Genomic DNA, 17003 nt, shown 5'->3' on the forward strand with positions numbered 1-17003 from the left:
TAATATTCTCATCTATCAAGTTGGTTTTTGAAACTGAAAAACAATTCCATGTTTTTAGGAGGTTACCTAGTCACATGTGTGTGAATTCACTTCAGCCTTGTCTCGAAGATTAAGTTAATGAAGACTTTTATTATAAGAAAGTTTTTGTTTGTAAGGCAACCCACATTATTATGCTCTAGATAAACATTCTATAGTAAGGCTCTTCTGTAGTATTGACAGTGTGTCAACAAGTTATCTCCCCGTTAATAAATTCAGATTCCCTTGGCATCTTTCTACTGGTATTGTGTGAAGAGATTTATCTTACTAAACTGTTAGTCCTCTTAAAGCCAATGTGTATTTCACTGAGACATTTTATGAGGATTTCAGTATATGCTGTATAGTAGAATATCTTAACATTTTAATTAGGAATTGTGGTAGGATAATATACAGAAATGTTTCATATAAAGCAATTTGCATTTATCCTAAAAAATGAATGAGAACTTCTGGAAGAAAGCCTTTAAAATGTCCTCTTTTGTGCTTTTCCTTGTTGTAATATTTTCTATTTCTGTATTTATTGAAGATGCACAGTAATCAAAAAGGCTTACTTCCAGAGCCAAACCCTGTACAAATTATGAAAAGTTTAAACAATCCTGCCATGTTACAAGTTCTTCTTCAACCCCAGCTCTGCGGGCGAGCTGTTAAACCAGGTAAGCACCATGAAAACAGATTAAATATAGAATGTTGGCAAGAAGTCAAATTGTGCTGTTTTACATGAAAAACACATTTAAATTATTCCAAAAATATTTTTCTAGGACTTGCCAATGACTTTTAATTGATGGTCTGAGATGATAATATGTTTTCACTATTTCTTAAACATTTTTACTTATTTTTATTTAAATTTAATTTGCCAACATAGAGTATAACACCTAGGGCTCATCATATCGTGTGCCCTCCTTGATGTGTTTTCACTATTTTTGGTACAGTCTGCTTCTGTGTTTCCTAATTTCTTTTCAGTAAATGTTGAATATTCAAACCAGTTTAGCTCCTAGTTGACAGGAATTTAAAGACCAGATTAAAAAAACTAATAATAATAAAGACCAGATAATTAACACACTATGTTATTATGGACTGTACAAACAAAGGATGCGATACCTTCCCATGTAATATTTTTAGCAGAATTACTTTGTTCAAAAGTGTTAAAGGTAAAAAAAAAAAAAAAAAAAAGTGTTAAAGGTATGTCTCCTCTTTCCTTTTCTGTTGAAAAATTGTTTCACTTTGTAGAAAATGTCAAAAATAATATGGAAATCTTTATAAAATTGGTATATATTAAATATCTACCTATTTAGTATTCTTCCTCTGATAAGAGTCTATCTTTTGAGATGCACAACTATACATACATAAAATGTGTATTTTAGCATTATGAAGAAGTGAATTTTTCGGTGCTAAGGTTTAGAGTAAAAATGTTTACATATACCTATTGTTTCAACCCCAAGTGGTCTACTACCAACTAGTGGACTGCAATTTACACCTAGCACTAACCACTGAGGGTTAGCACAGACCCTACAAGTTAGGGGCTTGGTCACCTGTTGGTCTGCTCCTACTTCACACACCAGCTACAAGTTCAGGGGATATCCAAACCACCTGTATTTCTGATCAACTGGCTATAAATTAGGGGGTTCCTACCACCTCAGATTTGATGATTTGCTAGAACAACTCGTAGAACTTAGGAAAGCCCTGTACTAAATGATTACAGATTTATTATAAAGGCTACAAGTCAGAAATGACCAAGTGAAGGTATCCTTACAGCTAGGTCTAGGAGGGTCCTGAATGCAGAGCTCTTATGCTTTTGTTCCATGGAATCCGAGCACATTACCCTCCCAGCACATCTGTGTATTCACCAACCAGGGATCTCCATGTAATTAAATTTGGCATCCAGAGTTTTACTGGAGTTTCATTATGTAAGCGTAATGGGCTGTTATTGAACTGAACTTCTACTTTCTCTCCTCTCCTTGGAGATCATGAAGTGTGGCTGATATCACATGACTCAATGCCCCAGCCCTCTAATCACATGGTTGGTGTTTCTGGCATTGACTCATCCCATGGAAGGGCCCACCTTGAGTCACCTTGTTAGCATAAGAAACACACTCCTGTCACTCAGAAAATTCTAATGATTTAGAGTTTTCCTTCCAGGAACCAGGGACAAAGACCAGTCAAATTTTTTATTATACAACAATATTCATAGTAAGTATATCTATAACCATCAATTATTTGTGTGTAAGAAGCAGTGTTAGAGGTTTTCTGGCTCAGTCTATTACATAATCAGATATCTCTTCTACAGTTTTAATGGTATAGAGAGTTGTTTTCATGTCTTGACTATTCAAAGCATAAGAAGCTCATTATTTCCCAAGGCAACCTATTCCTTAGTTTGACAAATTTAATAACTAGGTTTTTAAAAAATATTAGATGATAAACCCTATAATTGTAGTGACATTCTAGTTCTTCCTCTGGAGAAATAAGGAATAAGTCTATTGCTTCTTCCATCAGAAAAGACTTCTAATATTTGAAGACCACTACCATGAAACCGTAGTCTTTTTTTTTTTAAGATTTTATTTATTTATTCATGAAAGACAGAGGCAGAGACACAGGTAGAGAGAGAAACAGGCTCCATGCCAGGAGCCCAATGTGGGACTCGATCCCAGAACCCCAGGATCACGCCCTGGGCCAAAGGCAGGCGCTCGACCACTGAGCCACCCGGGCATCCCTTTAGTCATTTTTTTTCTTTTCCCTGTCTTCTGTTCTCCAGGTCAGTGGTCTTTTTAAAATTTAATTTTTTACTATGCAGCACTATCATTAAAGTAAATTTTGAGCAGAGCCCCAATATATACACTATATGTATCAACTATATGTCAGTTATATAAATGCACCCTTGTTGACCTATATATTAAGAAGTGATACAGCTTATATTTTATTAAAAGATAAAAAGTAAACATGAACGAAACTTCTAGTATTTTTTTCTGTACCTCATGAACTTCTTTGGAGATTACAGTTTTATATTTGACTTTCCACAATATGTCCTAAGATATGCTCTCTAGTTTCCCTAGCTAGTTGTCCTCTTGTAGATATTAGCCTAGGTTTTCTGGGTTGTCCAGCAATATGGTGTACACAGAAATCCTGTAAATGGTTTTTGATCAACACAGAATGCAGTGGGATTTATTTCCTATGATCATTATATTTCTGTTAATGCAGTCTGAGATTGTATTAGTGTTTAAAGGAAGCATATCATGCTCTTGGGTCTTTTAGAAAGTATTGGCCACACCTTTGGACTCTAGGCTCTCTTCAGTAACTCCCCTCCAGTATTACTTTTTTTCTTTTCTTTTCATCTAAGAATTTATTCTTTCCTCTGCTTTTCTACTCAGATTGATGTATGATCATAGAGATTATGCTTATTTTAGTACTGGTTTTACAGTTGTAAAGATATTCCACTGTTACACTGATGGAGAAATTATTTTGCCAAGCATGGCTTTTTGTTTGTGTGGAGTGGCTAGGGATGACATCTACCTCATGTGAACACATCCAAAGCTTCTGGAGGATGTTTGGAAAGTTGCTTGATCTTCAGGAAAGACAAAGTGTCTTGTTAATAATAAGTTCTAGATTTCCTTCATTATGTCCTTTAGGTCTTAACTCTATCCCTTACTATACTTTGAGCTCCTCACAGAGACTCTGAGCAAGCTAAGAATGATAATTCCTCATGTTTATATTAAATGTAGTATATATGTTTATACTCTTTAAAAATTTTTTTTCACATAACTCACATATATTTACTTGTTTATAGTTTGTCCCACTAGAATGTAAGTTCCATATTTGCAAAGATTTATGTCTTGTTCATCTCCTGCACCTAAAGCAGCACCATTATTTATAATGAAAGGGACTTAAGTGTTTGTTTACAGGTTAATCCCCTTCCTCTACATCTCTGTCCCACAACTCACACATACCTGGTCTGGTCTGTAAATTCCTAACGACTCTTGTCTGCCTTTTTTGTTTAATTTGTACCCCTCCGTCAGATTGACTTTCCTTCCAGGCCCAATTGGGTTATGTTACTCTAACCATACTGATCTTTTTTCTTCAGTCCAGACCTTTTAACTACCTTCAAAAATATAATAGTGTAAATATTCTAAATTTCTTTCTTTATGTGTGTTTCCATTTAAAATTTTAAGTCATGTGCATTTAGTTGTAGTTTAAATTATACTTTTTAACAGCTTTGTTGAGGTATAATTGCGTGTTAATTGGCCCATATTTAGAGTCTAAAAAATGAGACATTCTGACATGTATAAAATTGTAAGTATACATAAATCTTGACATATGTATACACCCATATATATATATATATATCACCATAATCAAAATAATGAACATATTTATTACTCAGTTTCTTTTTGACTGTTTGTAATCTCCTTCTTTCCCATCCCCAGGAAACTACTGATTTGATTTCTGTCCCTATAGCTTGTATTTTCTAGAAATTTCTATAAATGGAAGCACACAGTATGTAGTATTTGGCTTCTTTTCACTCAGCTTTTTGAGACTCCTTTATGTTGCTGCATGTATCAATACTTTTTTTCTTTTTAATGAGGAGTAGTATTCCACAATTTCCATGTTCATTGACTTGCTGATGAACATTTAAGTTATTTCTAGTTTGGGATTATTACAAATAAAATTTCTGTGAACATTTGTGTACTAGTCCTTATATAGGTTTATGCTTTTATTTCTCTCTGGTAAATTAGTTGTGGAATGGCTGAGACATATGTTAGATGTATGTTTAAGTCATAGGAAACCCTGCCAACTGTTTTCCAGTGTGGTTCAACCACTTTACATTGTTACCCATCACTGTCCAAGGCTCTGATGTGCTTAGTCTTCTCACCAACACTTGATGTGTCAGTGCTTTAATTTTAGCCTTTCTGTTGGGTGTATAGTGCTAGCTCACTGATTTTGAGTAATCCTTTCAACTAATGATTTTGAACATCTTTTAATATACTAATTTAGCCATCTTTATATATTTCAATTATATCTTTTTAAATATTTTGCACATTTTAAAACTGAGTTATCTTTTTCTTATTAAGTTGTAAGTGGAAAAAAAAAGTTGTAAGTGTTCTTTATTCTAGATGCAAGTCTGCTGTTGTATATATGGATCTGCAAATATTTTTTTCACTCTGTAAGTTGTCCTTGATTAACAATAACTTGTGGAAAACAACATTATTTTGGCAAAGCCCAATTTATTATTTTTCTGTTATAATTTGTATATCGTTTGTCAGATTTAAGATGCCAATTTTTTTAAGATGCCAAATTTAAGGTCATTAAGATGCTCTCTTATATTAAAGAAGTGCTATAATTTTATCTTTTATATTTAGATCTATGATTCATTTCTTTTCTATGATTCATTTTGAGTTAACTTTTGTTTATGATGTGAAGTAAAGTTCCAGGTTTTTTTTTTTCTTTTTTTACGGTTGTTCCAGCATCACTTGTTTAAAAAGAATATCCTTTTTCCATTGAATTACCTTTGAAGTTCACTATATATGTATGGCTCTATCTGTGGATTCTCCATTCTATTCCATTGATCTAAATGTCTGTCTTTATCTCAATACTACATTGTCTTGATAGATGTAGCTTTATAATAAGCCCTGAAGTCAGTGTAAGTCCTCCAACTTTATTCTTTTTCTATTTGTTTTGCCTAGTCTATGTCCTTTGTATATGTATATAAATTTTGGAATCAGCCTGCCAATTTCTGTGACAAATGTCAGTAATTTGGTTGGGATTTTGTTGAATTTATCTACTAATTTGGACATAATTGACAATTCTGAGGTTGAGCCATACATACGGTATATTTCTCTATTTAAGTTTTTTAAAATTTGTCACAGCAGTAGTTTATAGTTTTCAGGGCACAAATCTTTCACATATTTTGTGAGATTTACCAATAGTATTCTATATTTCTTGATATGATTTTAAATAGTATTACTTTTTAAATTTCAATTTTGAATTTCTTGTTGCCAGGATATACAAGTACAACTGATTTTGTATTTATCTTATCTTGCAACTTAGCTTACTATTTCTTGTAGGTTTTTGTTCTTAAGATTTTCTATATAGACAATAATGTGACCCACAGAGAAACACAATTTTCCAATATGTGTGCCTTTTATGTCTTTTTCTTGCCTTACTGCAATAGACAGAAATTCCAGCATAATTTATGCATTAACCTAGTGAGAGTGGACATTTTTACTTTGTTTCTGATCTTAAGGAGAGAGCATTCATTCTTTTATTATTATGTCAGCTTTAGCTTTTTCACAGATTTTCTTTTTCAAGCTGGGAACTTTGCCTTCTATTTCTTTATTGCAGAGAAATTTTGTCATGGTAATTGCTGAAATGTATCCAGGCATTTTCTCCATTAACTGATATGATCATATGTGTTTTTTGTTTTTGTTTGGTCTGCTAGCATGATGAATTACATTGATTTTTCAGTATAAAACCAAACTTTCATTCCTAGGGTAAGCCTCACTTGATCATGACGTATATAATCCTCTGTATGTATTGTTAAGTGTTGTTCAAGCTTCTTGAGGAGGGAAGGATGGGGCACAGTGGGAGACCTAGCCAAGAGCTAAGGGCAGTTAGATGTGAGACTGTAGACATTTTCAGAGTGTTTTGATTCCAGTGGTGGTTGTTTTAGAATTTTAGACTGGGAAACAACCGTATTCATTAAAAGCTGTGAAAAAAGAGTAACAACATCCAGTGACTAACTGAAAAAAGACAAGAGGTGGTGTTGAAATTTCTAATCATAATTGTGGATTTGTCTACTTTTTCAGTTGTAGAAATTCTTGCCTTCTATATTTTGAAGCTCTGTTATTTGAAGTACATTTGAGATTGTTGTATCCTCTTGATGAATTGACCCCTTTATCATTATGAAATACCCATATTTATCCTTCTTGCCTAATAAACAGTCTGTCTTTATAAACAACTCATGCTAATGATCTAATCTTCCTACTACCAGTCATGAAATGGAGTTATTCTAAAGAAAGCACGTTTTAATGGTCAGTTTTCCAAAGATGAAAAGGACTCATTTAGCAAGTAATAAAACTTGAAATCTACTTTTGAAAACATGGGATAAACTTGTAGAGAGGTTATATATTATAATACCCGAATATTTTTGATCATTGGATTATATGCTTTTTTAAAATGTCTTTCTCTCTCCCTCCCTCCCTCCCTCCCTCCCTCCCTCCCTCCCTCCCTCCCTCCCTCCCTTCCTTCCTTCCTTCCTTCCTTCCTTCCTTCCTTCCTTCCTTCCTTCCTTCTTTTTAAAGAAGACAACACAATTCTTTATTTTTTTAAGTAAGCTCTACACCCACCGTGGGGCTTAAACTCACAACCCAGAGATCAAGAGTCACACGAGTCACATGTTCTACCAACTGAGCCAGCCAGTCACCCCAAAATTAAATGTGTTTGAAGTGCTTCCTCTGACCATTTCCAGTTACTTTATAATAATTAGGTGAAATTACTTCATATATTTTCTATCTCATGGTTCTTTTTGTCTATATACTGTTTATTCTGAAAACATCCTCCTCCCGCCTTTTTAAAAGATTTATTTATTAGAGAGAGAGAGAGAGCACACACATGCAGGAGAGGGCCTAAGAGGGAAAGAAACTAAGCGGACTCTGTGCTGAGGAGAGCTGGACGCAGGGCCTCTATCTCACCACTCTGAGATTGTGACCTGAGCTGAAACCAAGAGTCAGAAGCTTGACCGCACCACTCAGGTGCCCCTATTCTGAAAACATCTCTTTTGATATATGCTGTGGTATTTGTACTTAGGCAAACTTGATAAAAAGTGTAGTTGCCATTTATTCTTTTTATCACTTATATACAGCATTGTTTCTTTTATTTTTAATGTAAATATTTTTCTGTACATATATTCCCTTCTTAAATGGATTGGAAGCTTTTCAAGAGAAAAGGTTGTCTTGTCCTTCACTCCCTCATCCCCCAACTCCCTGCCAAAATATTCCAAACACCTAACAAAACTACTAAGCAAATAAAATGGCTTCGGTTAGTATTATACTCACTAAAAGATGAAATTAGTTTTGTTGCTCTAAGCCCCAGAGAAGAGACAGGCTAAGTGTGGTGTTTTATTATTATGATAGAAGGTGTTGGAATTTTAAATCGAATTCTAGGTTTGAATCACAGGGAAGGGAGCTTGCCACTTTTTGTGCAATGACAAGGTCAGTATATCATTGAACTTTGGATGAATTTGTTAAGTTTAAAAATATGTATTTACTTGCCGTTTATGGAGTTTGTTTTTATCATCTCATAAAGTTTAATTTTTACTTTTATTTTCTTAAATCAGTTCTTGGAACACCTCACAGCTTGCCCCATCTGATGAACCCATCCATCTCCCCGGCGTTTTTGCATTTGAATAAAGCACATCAGGTATATAAATAGCATTGAGTACTGACATAAAAACTTGGAGTGACTCATTTGTTCATAAAGTTTAAAATTCTCAAAAATTAAACAACTATTTTGTTTTTTAAACAAATCCTTACTAATAACTATAGCTACGTGAAAGCATGAGTACATGAGATCAAATTAAGTTCATCAAAGCAGTATAGTTCTATCTATTGATTTCTGCTTATAGGGCATTAAGGGAAGGAGGTGTATTTTGTGGCATATTTTTCTACAAATAAGTGGTTAAAAACAAGACTTATGTGGTCTTAATTCAAAGCATTTATAGAAAGAGAAAAAAATGCATATGAACTCTTAATTCTTGAAATTTAATCTGTATAGAAATAACTCATGTAGGAATAAAAAATATTTTTCTTCCTTTTTTCAGATAAATATTTTAAAATGTATTTGTATATATAAATGTATTATTGAGGATAAACAGGGCTTATGAATTTCAGGTGCTGCTGAAGGCTGTATCTGTGTAGGAGTCAAATTACAAGTGCAACCTAATGCATAATAGATGATTGATGGAGATTGAGTGAATGAACATCTAGTCCTAAATGCAGCTTTTTCAGGGAAAGGTTTATCTTTTATTTAGTTTTCATTCTTAGAATCTAACATAGGATCTTGTACATTATAGGGTTTTATATATATATATATATATATATATATATTTTAAGATTCTATTTATTTATTTGAGAGATAGAAAACAGAGGGAGAGCTCTCTCCTGAGCAGAGAACTTGATGTGAGGCTCAATCCTAGGACCCTGAGATCATGACCTGAGCCAAAGGCAGATGCCCAGCCAACTGAGCTACCTAGGCACCCCCATTATAGGGTCTTTATTCCTTCATTTATTCAACATATTTTATTGAGAATCTAATGTGTACTGGATACTCTGCTAGTCATTGAAGCTATATCATTGAAAGAAAATTAAGTCATTGTTCTTCAAGACTTTAAAAAACTATAAGAAACAAGTGTTAATAACAGTAAGTTATGAAGAGTGACGTGAGAGAGGAGTTCAGAGTATTGACAATATTTTCTTTACTTTAGAACTAAGACTAGAATGTTTAATTTTGCCCAGAAGACCTATCCAAGCTGGCCTCTCCTGCCTCTCCTGCTTGTTGAGTATCACCATCCCAGCAACAATGGCCTGCTTTTGGTCCTCAGAGGGCCTTGATCTCTTCTCCTTAGGTCTTTGCTCCTCTGTTATTCCTTCTGCCTGGCGTGCTCTCACCCCAACACAACCTAAGTCCATAAATTTTACCTACTTACTCCTCCATAGCCTTCAGATATCTGTACCAGAGTTCTTTCCTTGGGGAAACTTTCCCTGAATTTACCAGTCTAAATCAAATCCCCAATTATTCTCATAGCTCCTGTATTTTTCCTTCATATCCTCATCACCATTTGTAATTATGCTTTTGCAATTAATTAATGTCTCCCTTTCCCAGGCGCCTCTAAGATCTGTGAGGGCAGGTCTTATTTTGTATTTCTCACTATATAGCACAGTGTCTGGCACATAGAGAGTGCCCAATAAATATTTGTTGGATGATTAAATGAATAAATAAATGATTGAATGCTGCTGACATTAAAGCCAAAAAGGGATGAGGGGAGAAAGAATGATGAAAATAAAAAAAGAGAGGATGTAGAGTTAGTTTCATGACTACATGATCACATCTTGTATATTAAGAGTTAATTAGCATTGCCTGAAGTGGGAAAGTGGCATATTAAGAAGCTGTTGCTTTTGCTCTGAACTTGAAAACGAATTGGGTTCTATAACAAGTAGCTTTCAAAGTTAAACTAACTTAATGCTTTATCATTTTCACAGAGCGCAGTTATGGGTAATACTTCCAATTTATTCCTTCAGAATCTTTCTCATGTACCACTGGCGCAGCAACAATTAATGAAATTTGAAAATATTCATACTAATAATGTAAGTATGGAATAATTTTTTTTTCTTTTAACTGAATTCATTCCTTTTCTATATTCAGGCTGCTGGTCAGATTGTTGATGAATTACCACATGTGTAGCCTTTTCATTAGATGATATCCTGCTGCCATGGGCAGAAATCTTCATTTCTTTTTTTCTTTTGCAGAAACCAGGCTTACTTGGAGATCCCCCCGCCATGGTACTTCACACCACAGTGGGGATCGGGTCAGCACTTCCTTTGAATACAGAGTTGGGTCACCATGGAGAAGCACATAAAAGTAAATGACATGCATTTACTGAAGACTCAGTATACAGTCAGACATGAGATTTAAAGATGGTTTACCTATATTCTACTTTTGTTTACAGAAAGGTCAAATTTGAGCTCTATTCAGCCATTTAAAATTTTAAAAGCCCTCTAGGCTTTTCTACTTTTAATATTAGAAAACTATTGATAAGTTATTGATGGACTTGCTTCCATGCCAAGATCACACTTTCCTTGTCTGATGTGCTTTAATATTTGATGAAGGTTCACAGCAGCATGGGGCAAAGACACAGCACTCTTTGAGACTCATATGCTGCCCACTGGGCTGACAACATATTACCTAGATATCTGTTTAATTTTTGCCTGAATAAGAAGCCCTTACTATTAAAGAAATATGTGGTATTTTGATGTAAACGTTATTTATTTGATTATAATATTTTTTAAATGTGACCCCCAAACTAGTAGAAGAAAAATAACATGTATACTCTGTGCTTCTGAAAAGATGACACATTTAAACAAAACAATGATTTTTTAGAAAAACAAGAACATGTGGTATACTAAGATTTCTTACTTGAATGCGATGTTGAAAGGCACTTTCAGTTTGAAGTGTAATTGAAATTGTTTGAAGTGATTATGCTGGGAAAAGAGAAGGGCCACCAGTAATTAAAAAAGAAAAGTTGTTAAATATGGGTAGCAGATTTAGCTTCTGTGTAAAACCGATGAGTCAATGATCCAATGAATCAATCAGTTCTGTTGACTTTTAGAATTGACTGCATGAATGTTGAGCTAGTATACAGATGTAGAAATTTTATGGTATGTTGGGACCTGTTCAAAAAATTAAATTTTGTATCACTAAAAGTTTATACGTATGTTAATTATTTGTGTTGGATTAAATAGTAAGCTATTTGCTTTAGCATGCACTGCTTTAAGGACATTGAAAATTCAGCATGCAGATAAATACATTGCTAAAAGAAGCTAAGTATCCACCTCTATTTAGTACTAGAAATAATTTAAGAAATTTATGTAGTGAATTTGTAAAACATAAATTTGACTTAGTTATCAAAATTAGCTCTTTTGATTTTGAACTATAGATTTTTTTAAAAAGTGGAATGGTTCAGAATTTTCCTATTAAAACTTTCATTTCTTCCAGAATTTCTTATTTCCTACAAATAAAAAAGTAAAACTTTGATGTGTTAAATTTGGTGCCTATCTATTCACAAATATTAATGTTTTGTAAACCAGCAATGTGATATTTAAAACCATCTCTTTAGGTTTTAAAAAAAAAGTCTTGATTTTTGTAGCATTTATGGAGTTCTTTGTATAAATGCTACAACCCATGGCCAGTTGCACGCTACCCATGGGAAGACATTGAATTCAGAGCTGGGAAAAGATACACACCGTTGGTTATTATAAACCAGCGCAAGTCAGCTGATCAAGTTTATTGTTAGATTTAACTTTATTAAAATGCCAAAGTATTTTTTTAACTGAAGACTTATTTAATTATTCCCTTCAAATATGGAAGCAAACTAGTGATTGAGCATAAAAAGGAATGTACCTAAGTGCCAAAAAGTATATATATTTTGCTCTCAAATTCTAAAATATACAATTAAAATTTGGAATTAAAAAATATCCTTGAGATTATCCTAGAAGTTGTTGAAAATAGGAAAAGCATGACTACTGTTCTAGGTTTCTGTCTTCCCATATAGAAACCTACTGCTTTACAACCACTAACTTCACCTTTTAAGTTTAACTATTCTCTGATAGATACAAAAGAGGTGTCTCCACATTTCCCCCGTTAAGTTAACAAAACCACAAGGACTGTTGTGAATAGCTCTTGTCTAACCAAAAGCTTCTTGAATTTGTGGTTCACTACAGCATCTAATCTGATTCCAACTCAAACAACTTTAACAGCTGGCATGGGAATATTGCCATTCTTCCCAAATCAGCACATAGCTGGACAAGCTGGGCACGGGAATACTCAGGAGAAACAGCCAGCCTCGGTGGGGAAGGCAGAAGGAAATTTCTCAGGGTCACAGGCTTATCTTCAGAGCTTTCCAAACCTTACTGTTGGAAGCTTGCTGACAGGACACCATAAGCAACAGCAAAGTCAGCCGAGAGGCACAGAGATAAGTTCAGGGGTAAGAAAACTCTGTGTGTGTGTGTGTGTGTGTGTGTGTGTGTGTGTGTGTATACACACACGAACATGTGTACTTGTGTATATTACATGTGTGTAGATGCTATGCAGGAATATATATGTATGTTCTTTTAAAAACATCATAAATGAAATTATTCTGATTCTAGTAGATTCTAATTTGGGGCCTATTTTACAAGTAGAATAATTTATGAAATATAAAGAATCTTAACTATTTTTTAAATTTCAAAGAAAATAAAGTGTATATGGATTACAAACTAGATAATTGATATATGTTAATGATATGATTTTTTCATAGTGTGCATTTACTTCTCAATATAGAAGAAAGTATTGCACTCTTTAAAAAAAAAACCTGTTATTATAAGGAAACAGAACTCCATCTTTTCATAAATGATGCCAGCTGATGGTTGGGACTATGCTTCATTACTTACAGTTTGTAAATAAAGTCATTTTAATTTGAGTAAAATGGGTTTTGTAAAGTCTGTTACTGTAAAATACATATAAATTCTTTATTATAGATATTTGCTTTTCTGCAAAGTTTGAGATACTAAAAATCTTGATTTAAAAAAATATTTATTTGAGAGAGAGAGAGAGAGTAAGCAAATGAGCATGAGTGGGGGGTGTGGATGGACAGAAGAGGGGCAGAGAGATTGGAAAAAGGAGAAGCAGACTCCCTGCTGAACAGGGAGCCCACCACAACTCAGTGCTCAATCCCAGGACCCTGGAATCATGACTTGAGTCGAAGGCAGACTGACTAAGTCACCCAGGTGCCCAATGCTTGATTATTTTAGAAATTAAATATAAACTGAGTTCAAAATTTTATAGTTTAGAAAAGCTTAAGAGTAGGGATCCCTGGGTGGCGCAGCGGTTTGGCGCCTGCCTTTGGCCCAGGGCGCGATCCTGGAGACCCGGGATCGAATTCCACATCGGGCTCCTGGTGCATGGAGCCTGCTTCTCCCTCTGCCTATGTCTCTGCCTCTCTTTCTCTCTCTGTGACTATCATAAATAAATAAAAAAATTAAAAAAAAAAAAGAAAAGCTTAAGAGTATCATTAATACTTATCCAGTTATATGCTATTATTTATGAGACTTTCTAAGTTAATAATGCTCTTCAAAATAATGTTTTTTACTTTAAAGGTATATTGTATAACTAAGTAGGGTGTTACTTTAATATTGGAAGGCAGAACCAATTTTTATCTTAAAAATGTCAAAGTCATTTATTAAACTCTGGTCTACTCAAAAGAATCTGCTCTGTGTTTTAATTCTGGAAGATTTTACCCAATTATGTTATTGGTTCTTAGACCAGTGACATTTGTAAATGTTATAATTGATAGGTAGAATAAAGTACATTTAGTTTTTATTCATACCCTGAAATACTATTTGGTTTGTATGTGGTATAAGACTCATGTTATAAGTAGCATGTGAGGAAAAAAATTCATGTAGTTGGCTGTATTCAAATGTCAAAATAATTGAATTTGAAGGAGGTTTGATTGTCAGCAAGTCATAGCAGCAGGTATAGATAGAATGGTATCTACCATAGTTCATTGAGAAAGCTAAGGCAATTCTTCTAGACTAAATTTTAAAAAATTATCTGCAGTATTAATTTCTTGGGTTATTGAGGGAACTTAAACACATAGAACTCCTGTATGAATATACTGTGTCTTTTTGCACAGAAAGCACCAGATTTTTGGGAAAGCTTGATTTGAGGTGATTCACATAATGAGCAGAGCCTCAGGAAGAAAACAGCCAAAGTGGCCCAGGGCCTGGAAAACAAGTTCTATGGAAAGAACTGAGGGATATGGATACATGTAACTCAGAAAGGGAGGATCAGCTGGATATATATTAAAAAATGTATATACTCTCAGGCTAGTTACATGGTATTTTGTGTTTCACCAGTAGTCAGAGCTAGTCCAATAAGTATGACATACAATAAAGCAAATTTAGACTTAATATAACAAACAACAGTCTAAGCTTTCTAACAAAGAAAAAGCTGAAACAATTAAGTGAACCCCAGGTGAGCATTGGTACAGATTGTTGTAGAAAGAATTCCTCTTTCTGACATAGGAATTTGGACCAGGTACTCTCAAAGTAGGTTTCCAAGATTTTTGACTTTGCTGAACATAATTGGTTTAACTTGGTTTTAGATTTTTAGACCTACATTAAAAAATTTTTTTATTAAGGTATAATTGATATATAGCATTATATTAGGTTCGAGTATATTACATAATGATTTGACATTTGAATGTATTACAAAATGATCATCACAATAAGTCTAGTTAACATCCATTACCATACATAGTTATCATTTTTTTTCTTGTGATGACAACTTCTAAGATCTACTCTCTCAGCTACTTTCAAATACGACATGGTATTAACTATTGTTGCTGTGCTGTATATTACATCCCCGTGATTTATTTATTTCATAACTGGAAGTTTATACCTGTATCTATGAACTTGGTTTGGGGGGGCAGCAAGGTTTGCTTATACATAGGAGTGAGATTATATGGTATTTGTTTTTCTCTAACTTTTTTCACTTAGCATAACGCCCTCAAGGGCTATCCATGTTATCACAAACAGCAAGATTTTCTTCTTTCTTAAGGCTGATTATATACACACATTTTCTTTATTCATCCATCAAAGAACACTGATGTTTTTGTATCTTGGCTGTTGGGAATAGTGCTACAATATGCACCATCTCTTTGAGATAGAGATTTCATTCCCTGTGAATATATTCATAAATCACTGAATCATATGGTAGTTCTATTTTTCATTATTTTAGGAACTTTGATACTGTTCCCTATTATGGCTATATCCTTTTTCTTCCATTGAGTAGATTGTGTTTTCCTTTTGTTGATGGTTTCCTTTGCTGTATGGAAACTTTTTAGTTTGATGTAGTCTCAGTTGTTTACTTTTGTTTTTGTTGCCTATACTTTTGGTGTCATGCCCAAAAAATCATTGATAAGACTAATGTCAAGAAGCTTTTCCCCTATATTTTCTTCTAGGGGTTTTATGGCTTCAGTTACTACATTTAAGTCTTCAATCCAATTTGAGTGAATTCTTACGTATGATGTAAGATCATGATCCAGTCTCACTTTTTTAGCGTGTGGATGTCCAATTTTTCCAACACCGTTTATTAAAGAGACTATCCTTTCCCCATTGTGGATTCTTGACTCCCTTGTCAAGGATTTGTTGGCCACATACATGTTTGTTTATTTCTAAGCTATCTATCTCATTTGGTCATGGTGTACAGTCTTTTAATGTATTGTTAAATTCTGATTGCTAGTATTTTGTTGAAGTTTTTGTATCTATGTTCATCAGGGATACTGGTCTGTAATTTTATTTTCTTGTAGTGTTCTTGTCTAGCTTTGGTATGAAGGTAATGCTGGCCTCATTAAATAAATTAGGAAGTATTCCCTCCTCTTCAATTTTTTTGGAAGAGTTTCAGGAGAAATGGCATTAATTTTTAAAAAAGATTTATTTATTCATGATAGAAAGAGGCAGAGACACAGGCAGAGGGAGAAGCAGGCTCCATGCCGGGAGCCCGACGCGGGACTCAATCCCAGAACTCCAGGATTGCGTGCTGGGCCAAAGGCAGGCGCCAAACTGCTGAGCCACCCAGGGATCCTCCAATTTTTTTTTCTTTTTTTTTTGTTTTTGTTTAACGTCTGGTAGAATTCACCAGTGAAGCCACCTGGTCCTGATATTTTCATTGTTAGGAGGTTTAGGATTACTCGTTACCCCATTATTGGTCTGATAAGATTTTCTATTTCTTTATGATTTGGTTTTGGTAGGTTGTAAGTTTCGAGAAATTTACCCATTTTTTTTCTGGATTATCCAGTTTGTTGGCATATATTTCTTGGTAATAGTCTCAGGATCTTCTGTATTTCTGTGCTATCAGTTTTAATGTCTCCTCTTGCATTTGTAACTATTCGAGTCCTCTCTCTTTTTTTTGGTTAGTCTATTTAAAAGTTTCTCTGTTTTGTTTATCTCTTCAAAACCCCAACAGTTTCATGGATCTTCCCAGTCTCTTTTATTTCTGTTCTAATCTTTATTATTTTCTGCCTAATTGTGGGCTGGGTTTGTTCTTTTTCTAGTTCATTGATGTGTAATGTTTGAGATCTTTATTTTTTCTTCATGTAGGCATCGCTATAAACTTTCCTCTTAGAACTACTTTTGCTGTATTCTGTAAGTTTTGGTATCTATACTTTCCAT

The 17003-nt window shown here is 34.0% G+C and overlaps 1 protein-coding gene across 5 annotated transcripts in view; it reads left to right on the forward strand.

The window, feature by feature from the left end:
• Positions 1-17003, forward strand: part of RAVER2 (ribonucleoprotein, PTB binding 2) — a 98516-nt gene that overhangs the window by 33803 nt on the left and 47710 nt on the right. For all 5 annotated transcript variants that reach the window (XM_077892139.1, XM_077892142.1, XM_077892140.1 and 2 more), the window contains exons 5-9: positions 560-686; positions 8357-8439; positions 10278-10382; positions 10545-10656; positions 12516-12778. In XM_077892139.1, coding sequence (XP_077748265.1) covers positions 560-686; positions 8357-8439; positions 10278-10382; positions 10545-10656; positions 12516-12778 — 690 coding nt within the window. The remainder of the gene's footprint in view (positions 1-559; positions 687-8356; positions 8440-10277; positions 10383-10544; positions 10657-12515; positions 12779-17003) is intronic.

The sequence above is a fragment of the Canis aureus genome, chromosome 3, assembly GCF_053574225.1.
Source record: "Canis aureus isolate CA01 chromosome 3, VMU_Caureus_v.1.0, whole genome shotgun sequence".
NCBI classification, from domain to species: Eukaryota; Metazoa; Chordata; class Mammalia; order Carnivora; family Canidae; genus Canis; species Canis aureus.